We start from the raw sequence: 9535 nt of genomic DNA on the forward strand, positions 1-9535 counted from the left end.
TGTACTCCACTTAGAAAAGATAATCAATGCAGAAACACAGAAACTATCACAACCGATCAGAGCAAGAATAAGGAGTGCCTCAAAAGAAGGGGGAGGGGGGAGGGAAGGTGTTGCACAACCTACAACCCAGGTCCCGTTTTTGGTTTTAGAAACTATGAGATTGGTTTAACTTTAGGGCCAAAGTTAACATTTTAGAAGGAAAATCAGTTGCTGGCTGCAGCAGTCCTGGATCCTCTTGTCCATGTAGGTCACACCAGACACCGCAGGGAGTTTAACAAAACAGCGTGCCTGGGAAAAGGCAGCACGAGAGCTGAACTCCCCTCTGTAAGAACACCCTGAAGGGTTTCCATCCCAAAAGATGAACCTCTTCAAGCAACACACGCTGGGCAAACGTCCCAGTGAGCAACCATGGCCTGTGCATGGCCCAGCTGACTTTACCTCGCTCCTGCCACCGGGTGAGCCGCCCACGCTTTCCGTGACGAATTCACGGCGACGCAGAAGGCACGTCCTTGCTGACGCAGGCACGGGCACCTGCACTGCTGCGGCCAACGCGGCCATGCCTAGGCTCTGCCACGCTTTCACCTGCCTGCAGAGCGGCTGTGAGCAACAGTACCTGCAAACATCGTCCCTGAGCACTTCTTGAGGAGCGCTTCGGGATATTTAGGTGACGGGAGGCGATGAGAGGCGAGTTACGTTAGTTCCGGTGTTCCTACCACTCTGTGTGGACGTGCAGCCTTCTGACGGTAAGTGTGTAACGGCCTGTTCGCTTCAAGAAACGCGTCCCCGTGAGACACGTTTTCCAGCCTATTTTCATAAAATAGTACATAGAAAAAGACTCACTGGTCTTCTAGAAGCATTCCCCTTTTCAGAAGGGAAAAGGCCATGTAACACACTGCTATCCAATATGCTATCCAGATTAATACACGGGTATTGCAATACTATTTTTCTTCCCAGAACACCAAAACCGAAGGACGTTATTTCTGCGTTATCAAGGTACAGATACACTTTGTTCCTTCTCTGCACCCTCTCATTAACCTGTAGCTTTTCCTAAATGCTCCCGGTCTGAATTTGAGCAAAATTTGAGCAGGGGAAAAACACAGGTAGGGCCTCCTAAAGATTTACTTTTTGAGCATGAGAATAAGCCAAGAGAATAAGCCAAGATGGGAAAGACGTTCCTGGGATGAAGGGAACACCTTCCCCACTCTCCTTACCCACCTACCTAACTTTTGCTTCGCTACTTCCCAAACAAACCGCAGAGGAAACTGGTTGCGAAGCTGTGCTTAACCCCTCTATGACAGCAGTGCATAACAAATGGGGAAATAACCCAAGTGGAACCGTGCGAATTTGAATTTCCTGAGAAATGGGGGACTGTGTGCGCAGAGGGGGCGGGGGCAGCACGTCACACTTAGACAGTAACAACTTCACTTCTCAGCAAAGAACCCATCAAACAAGCCTCGAAGAGCTAAAGGTTAGAACAAAAGCTCGCCAGCCCCAAGTACGGTCATCGCAGCGAAGACCTTAGAGCATCGCTGGTCTGACCTCTCTTTTCTTACCCACATTCATTTTGCCTTGCTCTGAAAGTTTTGGGTTCCCTCTGTTTTAACTGGGCTCACTCAGTGATTTGGAATGAGACGTTTCATTTTGTTACGTAACTAAGCTCTTAAACGAGCAAACTATGTTTCTGGCAGTTGTCCGACTGAAACCTCCCAAGTTTACTTTCCTAAAAAGAAAAAAAAGCAGCAGCTTATTTACTTTCCTTTAGAACGTTTGCTATATGCATTTGCAAATATTTGTTTGCAGCAAAGCTGCATTTTCCAGAGAACAAACTGTTCCCTCAAATCCTTTCCTTATTTCCAAAAACATCAGTCAAGGCTTAGTGGAAGTTGCTGCGTATACGTTAAGGCAGCGCTGTTACGTCAGTCACAGAAGTCCCGCTGCCACCTTACCGCGTCGCTCCGTCAGGTCACAAAAGCACACCCCCGTGCCATGAAGGGGAGTACCACAAACGCCGAACTGCAGCCCTAAAATTCTCCATCCAAAAGGGAGAGCCCAGAAATCTTGTGGTCGAGTGGAGGGTGTCCCTGCCCATGGCAGGGGGGTTGGAACTGGATGGTCTTTAAGGTCCCTTCCAACCCAAACCATTCTGTGATTCTATGATTGCGGCAGCCGACACCATCCAAAAAGCCCCTCAAAACTGTGGCAGATTTTAAGTGAAAGCTCCAAAAGTTACACTGATGTATTGCTACATGCAATAGCAGAAACACTGCTAGATGTTCCTTTTCGTTACCAGACCAGGTAGGAACTGAAAGGGCGCTGTGATTCAGGTCAGACGCAGAAATCTGCGGGGACACCCAGCCAAGCTGCACACGAAGAATCTACATTCTTAAGTACGTCCTGCAGGTAAAGGCCCAGAGTTGGGACTTCACTCAGCTGAGCAATATCAAGGAAACATATAATTAAATATCCTTTCAGACTTGCAGACTTGAAAGAGAATACCCAGATCTCGTGTCCCCGTTTCCTCCAGCAGATTTGTTCTCCTACCCCAAAGGACTGGCTGAAACAATCCACTTCTAAAACACAGCGCTGGACTGCATCTGCACCAGGCAGCGGGCTTGGACTGCTTTCAAAGGCTGGTAAAGAGCTAGCCTTACGAGCCCTTTGCACTGCTAAAAGCATATCTCCTCCCCTCTGCCAGTGCCACGCATGGGCCTCCACTTCCACTCAACATCTGGGATGCAGAAAGCTCACAGACTGAAGCCACACATGGCTCCCCTGCTGCGTGAGGGCCCTCCCAGCAGTTACTCTTGCAGCAAAGAGCTCATTTGAAGGACAGCAGGAGACAATGCACGTTCAGGGCTCAGTGCTGGCGTTAAACACTGCTTCTCTTACATGTAGAGCTATCGAGATACACACCTCAGGTCTGAAGTTGGGCTGGTATGTAAAGCTGAACAATGGAAAGGGTTCCCAAAGTCCGCCTGAATTCAATAAAGCTATACAACAATTCCACTTGGGAATAGGCTTGCCGCTCTCTTGAATGAGCTAACAGAAATACCTTGTAATAAAAAGGGCTCTGTTCCCAGAACAGTGCATGGTGGACAATGCACAGCACTAAGCACGGCTGTTGCTGACCGCTGTCCAAACCTACCGCCGCCTGCTCAGCATCACGTCTGTGCTCGGCACCGCCCCGCCTGATGAGCGCACACCGTGCCTCCCGGGCCGATGAGAGCATTTCTGTTTGTAACACAGGTGGGCTTCAACAGCGTTTTGTGGAATACCAGGGCTGCCTGCTGCAAGACGGGAACTGAACTGAGAGGTGCAAGCCGCTCGGGAAGTACGCGAAGACGTGTGTGGAAGCTTCCCACGCGCAGCCTGCCAAACACGCTTCTCCCAGGGCTTGGCCCTCGGCGATCGAGGGCTGCCAGCAGCTTCCTACTCCGCCAAACTGCACGGTTACTCCCCTGTGAGACTACAGGCTGGGGGATTTGGACAAGACCTGCCATTTCACGTCAGAACGTCATTCTGATTTAGCAGATCTTTAATCTGAAAAGCAGGCTCTCAGCAGGTGGGAAGCTAGAGCTCCACGGAGGTCACTGTACCTACGCAACCTAGTGAAAAGAACAGCTCTCAACCTGGAGTTGTACACCCTTCCCCACCATCCCATGGCTTTTGGTGTTTGGGTTTTTGGTTGATTGGTTTTTTAAAAACCTGTTCACACACAGAGGAAAGGACTTCAATACTTGAAGAAAACTGAATTGAGTAACCTTTAAAAGTCGAAACACCGAAGGGCATGTGTCACACAGGCCGAGTTTGTGTTCTGTGATCAGGAAAGGAGGAAGAGTTTCGGAGAAGTTGGTCAGTGCTAGAGGAGTGGGCAGAGCAGCCACTTCTCTTTTACTGACAGCGGTATGGCCAGCTTATCTTGGATGCTCTTGCATGGGAGCGTACCACGACATGGGACACGGGCACAGACATGACAGCAAGAATCCAGAGGCACGTGTCCTGCATGCAGGATTACAACAGGACGTACAAAAGGCTGTATCTATCTTGTACTGGACTGCACACTGCATTCCTATCCCATCTCCGGGCCACAGAGGACCTCGTATCTCACCTTACTGCTACAAGAGGTCACTCGACTGCAATGTGTGTGCTTGGCTAGTACAACCAACGCCACCTGCACGTCACACAGAGACTACACACACAGGTAGTAAGTACTTGTCCTGCATTTCAGGAGTCACAGAGAGGATGGCCACGTGCGCTCTGGAGTGAACATCTGATGTGTCATACACAGCTCACAGGCCACATGCGTGATATGGTGTTATAGCACCTCACTGACCCACGATGTGAGACGCCATTAGGTGGGAACCTTTTTTTGTATTTCTGTAATAGAGTAAATCAAAGAACTCTGTGGCACATATATGCTACTTGGCAATTTCAATTTTCATGTCTACTCTGTGTACTTTGCTTTAAGACTGAACCTTGGCTGCAGGCCTAGTAAAAGAAGCCCCGTATGCTTAGACGGCATGACAAAATCAACGTCCCGCTGCGTACTAAGCTTCCTGAAGACCAGTCTGAAAACTGCCAACCAACGACACCTCTACAAAAGAGAGCAACTCAGAGCACAGAATACCCAAGAGCGCGTGCCCACAAGTGACCGCATGCACAGGTGCATGCAGCCTGTTCCTAACCCCAAAAATCCCGTAAGCCACGAAAACAAACTTCAGCCTTTTCCCTGAGTGGGAGTTTGTTTAGTGCAAGCACTTGCTTCAAACATCTGACTAGGAAAAGAGTTCCAAAACACTGGCTTTTTTTCTAATAAAGTCCTTACATATTGAATAGGCTTGAGGGATTTGATTGTAGCAGTCGGGCAGCCACAGGAACTGAGGTCAACGTAGAGGCCTTCTTCCAGCACACAGTGATTGTCAGCGATTTCCCCTTGGTAATACAGGAGCCAACTGCAAGAATAATGTAACAAAAAAGGATTAGCTGCTCTAGCTGCTTATAAACAGCAAAGGCTTTTTTTCAAGATTCAATATTTGCTAAGGAAATAAGGAACAAAAAAATTGTTTGTTCTTGTTAAGCTTAGAAGTACGGTGACTTGAAAGGCTATGCAACAAAGCAACCACAGCAGAAAAGTCAGATCATGTGGTACAGAAATCTCAGTTCCAGAGTCAAACGACGCGTGTGGAATGCAGACACTTCTACTGTACCAAGTTCTCAAAATCTGGAATAAATTCTGACTGGAGTTAAAAAAAGAATTGCAGTAACTGTGCAAAATTCCCACAGGGAAGCCAAAATGCGTACTACCCAAACCAATGACAGGGTGACAGTTACTGAGATGCACTGCGAGACAAAGGGTCTAAGACATGATGGAACACGATGGGCATGTGATACACACTCGCAGCTGTCTGAAATTTAGTAGAGTTTAAAAAAATTCTTGTGTTAGTTAAAATGGTGGCATGTAAAACAACAGACTTACCATCCCCGGAGAACCTTAAAAGAACATGGTATGAATGATGTAAAATCAGAAACTTCTGCTGTGAAATCTATACATGCTCCTTGGAAATGTGTATTACTGAAAGCTTTGAGCTACAAGAACAAAACAAAACAAAACAAAACCAATGACCAGAAGGAAAACGAAAGCATTATCATTAATGTAAACAGAGATAGAGGCGTGGTCTTATAGAAGTACCCATTCAGTTCACGAAGATACTATACACAGAATGAATTCTCATTTAAGGAATCTTTTACAGCTGCTTTGTTTTTAGAAAGATCAAGTGTTTTATTGTCTCTGGGCCCGGTACTGGATGCTTCCCAGTGATGCTAAGGCAGTGGTATCAAGTGTAAGTTCAACTGCTGCAGGAAAGGGCCCAGAGAAAAGGAGAAGGCTAGGACTGAGGATGTTATCTTCCACCCAAAGCACCCCTGAACTGCAGCTAACTCTTGCCACAGCTCTACTGCCAACAAAGGGCCTTGAAATCTTCTGTGACCACAGTGGTTGCAGGTAGTTTCCCATTTAAGAACTAGCAGGAGAATTTCTGGGGGAATGGGGTATAGCCCAGAAGATGCACCATGAACTTCTGAAGTTTAGCTAAGCTGTTTTCACACGTCATGGTGAAGAACACGCCACATTGAACCATACCCCACCAGGAGGATGTGATCAATTCGCCCTGAAAAAAGCAGGTTGAAAGTGTTACAATAAAAGAAAAAAAGTAAAAAGAAAAAAAAGGAGGGGGAAAAAGTAGTACGATACAGCCTACGATCTATAGCAAAGTTGCCTAGAGTTCTGTACCCCTGGGCTGCCACTGTGTAACTGAGGTGAATTTTGCTTTAAAGCCTGAAAGAAAGGCTGGAAAAGAATGAAAAATTTAACTGTACCAAGAGAACAGCTCATATTCTGTATGGGAAGAAAAACACGATGGCTGTTTCAAAAGCTACTTCCCCCTTCATGCCTCAAATTGGCCTAGCTTCCTGCCAAAGAAAAGAAATCAAACACTTCTGCCAGCACAGAGCGAGAAGCCTGAAGACAAGCACCAGCAAATGACTTTATGGAAAAGCTCAGTCTATGTTGTTCAAAGAAATTAATGTTTCCTGCTAGAAAGAACGTGAAAGGCTTAACCTGGCCTTGCATACTGCAACTGCAGATCAGAGAACACCAGTCAGCTACAGTATAATGAATGAAGTGTAACTGATTTTTCTGTAAATATAATTGCACTTCTATGCCACAAAGCCTCTATTTAAGCTCTAATTATACACTATTTTCTACCCACTTATCTCAAAGCTCTTTATGAAGGAACAGATACACACGCTGTCTTTCTTTCATAGGCCAGATGCTGTGCAAGGCTTTTAAGAGAGATCCGTAACTCATTGTTATACCGAATATAACGGATAATGAATTGACAAAAGCTGAGGTGAAGTACCGGCTCCTCAGCGAAAACACCGCCTCTTTGCAATTAGTCTCAAACTGCAGCTTCCTCTATTTGGTCAGAGTTTGACATTACTCTACGAGGTTTCGCTTCCTAAAAAGTCAACGGACACGTTAAAATACAAACACAAGCTACCTCAGCAATTCTGTCTGCTTCCTAAATCATCTATACAAGTCAGCTGCTATGGAAAGAGACTCTGTTCTTGCTGGGCAAAACCAAAATTTTATTTTTAATCAATAAAATGAATGGCTTTTTAGAGTTGGTTATGTCAGTCATTCTCATGTTATGTGTACTTTGTTTATTAGGGAGCCTGGCAAGAGGAAAAGGTCAGGGGAGTTACTGAGAGATTTAAGAAAATTTAGTTGCTTTCCAATTTCTGACAAGCACCTAAAAACAGAAGTAAAAAAGACACACTTGTAGACAGTGAAAACAGCTCCTTTAATAAACATATGTCTGAGCTGGGAGTGGGAGAATGTATAATCATTCAAAATAACTGCTGTACGGCTTATACAAGGGTCAAACATTAGGATGCTTAAGGATTTGCCAGCTCCTATGCACCATGCTTTTTAAGTGCCAAACTAAGAGACTGTTGCACACATGGAAACTCTTATTTAATTTTGGGAATTTTTTCGTAATTAACCAAAAGACTGTTCTTTACTTATCCTAAGTGATTAAATGTTTTCCTGTAAAAACTTACTCAAGGTATTTCCCCTCCTGAAAGAACTGCAGCCATACGAATGATGTTCTTCCTTCCCCAGCTTTAGTGCAGAATCATATGAAGACCAAGACTGTGATAAGTCAGGATAGTATTTTTTAAAAACGGTGTTAAGAATTCTTTCAGAGAACCTGTGCTCTTCAAAAGGCAAAACACAATGTAGTACATGTCAGTATTTAAAGGTGACTGTGCACATACACACAGATTTTTTCACGTATCACTAGAAATAAAGACCGTAAAGCACAATTTATTGAAACTTCAAAGGTTTGAAAAGATCTTCAACGTCTGCAAAACTAATTGGTTCCCTCCGGTTTCCTCCGAGTTATGTTATCTGGTATCCTTTACCAAGGCCTTACTGTGAGCGCACTTGCAAGTCTTCGGATTTGGCCGCAAACTGGCGTATGAATAGGTCTGGCAGGAAATCAGTGTTTAAGACTAAAATAATACACCAATTATGTCTTCAGACAGGAAACATTTCCTGTAGTCCTGGGTTAATCATAAAACTGCAGAACTAGAATACTTGGAGAAAAAGAAGGGTGTGGTCAACCTGCAACGCTGACCTACCACACGATGTATTTCCCATGCGCTGACGGCCGTTATACCCATCCAGGCAAGAACGAGCAAAATTGTGTCCAGATGACAAAATACTTCTTTTCTGAAACAGAACCACTGAGCTCTAAAGTCCCTTTTGTCTGAAAAAATGTCATGCTTCTTGAAATAAAGTTTTCCAATTTGCCTAATTAAAAACATGCCAGAGAGAGAGCAATATAACCGCTCAGATGATCACCCAGCAGCACGCTCCAGGACAGAAAAGAGGAATCAAACAACTAATGCAGGAAGGGAGGAGAGCCTGGGTGGGACAGAACGTCGTGGGAGACATGGACCATCCTTGATGATGAGCACCAACACTTACAGAAGGGGTTTTGTTTTGAAAGATGTCACAAAGGTACATAAACGGATCATAACCTTGTAAGATAACGACCAAAAGTGCCAAGCCCTAAACTAACTTGTCCTTGAGGCTAGAAAGTGAATTATAGGGACCACTTTCTCTTTCTAAGCTGTCTCCAGGACAGACACAACTTTCAGGGAAATGGTTAGAATGTATCACAGGAGAGATTTATCACAGACTTGTTATAATCAGGACGTGTCCAGTTAAGGTCCTACATTACTGTGAGGAAAAGGGAAGCAGAGAGCAAGTGGTGCCTGCCGCTAGGTGAGCGGCTGCACATGTGTGCGAGACTATAAAAAGCAGAGATACCAGCATCCAAGACCAAACTTCTCCTGTTGATGCATCTGCAGGTTTGAGGAATGCAGTTCAATTTTCTGCAGTTTATACTTTCTTCTTCACCTCATACGTGAACAAGATAGTGACAAACCAAATAACGCATGCAAAATAATGGAAAGAATATGTGCCACGAAAAGGATAAATGCATGTGACAGCGAGTTTCCTGAAACAAGGAGGAAGGAAGAGGAAAAGAAATAGCTATAGAGACCCCAAGTCACTCAAAACCTACAGAACTGCTTGCATTTTTCAGGATAGAATACTAGAAAGCATGACGTGGAATAAAGCCCAGAGTAGAACGTTAGCAAACGTAACCTTTATACATCTATTTGCTTCCTCCGTCAACGCTCTCCTACATGGAGATGGTAATACTGAGATAGCATCTGAAGTAACAAAGCATCGCATTCAGCATTACCTCTAACTATTTAATGTAGTTTAGTACTAGAGGCTGTTATATGTCAACATACCAAATGTGGAGGCTCATTCGTTCCCAATGGTTCCTGCAACAGTAAATATATATACATGCAGATAAATAAATAAAATTAATTACAATTAATTTGCCAGAAGACATGTCAAGTTCTTCAGATTTCTTAATTATGAACTCAAGAGCAGAGA

At 44.8% G+C, this 9535-nt stretch overlaps 1 protein-coding gene across 1 annotated transcript in view; it reads right to left on the reverse strand.

The window, feature by feature from the left end:
- The window catches only part of CRYBG3 (beta-gamma crystallin domain containing 3), a gene marked incomplete at its 5' end in the record, with an annotated part of 64359 nt that overhangs the window by 12352 nt on the left and 42472 nt on the right, over positions 1-9535 (reverse strand). Inside the window, 3 exons of the mRNA XM_010158853.1 lie at positions 4826-4952; positions 5477-5586; positions 9388-9420. Of these exons, the coding sequence (XP_010157155.1) occupies positions 4826-4952; positions 5477-5586; positions 9388-9420 (270 nt within the window). The remainder of the gene's footprint in view (positions 1-4825; positions 4953-5476; positions 5587-9387; positions 9421-9535) is intronic.

Source organism: Eurypyga helias, unplaced genomic scaffold, assembly GCF_000690775.1.
Source record: "Eurypyga helias isolate BGI_N326 unplaced genomic scaffold, ASM69077v1 scaffold9219, whole genome shotgun sequence".
Taxonomy (NCBI): Eukaryota; Metazoa; Chordata; class Aves; order Eurypygiformes; family Eurypygidae; genus Eurypyga; species Eurypyga helias.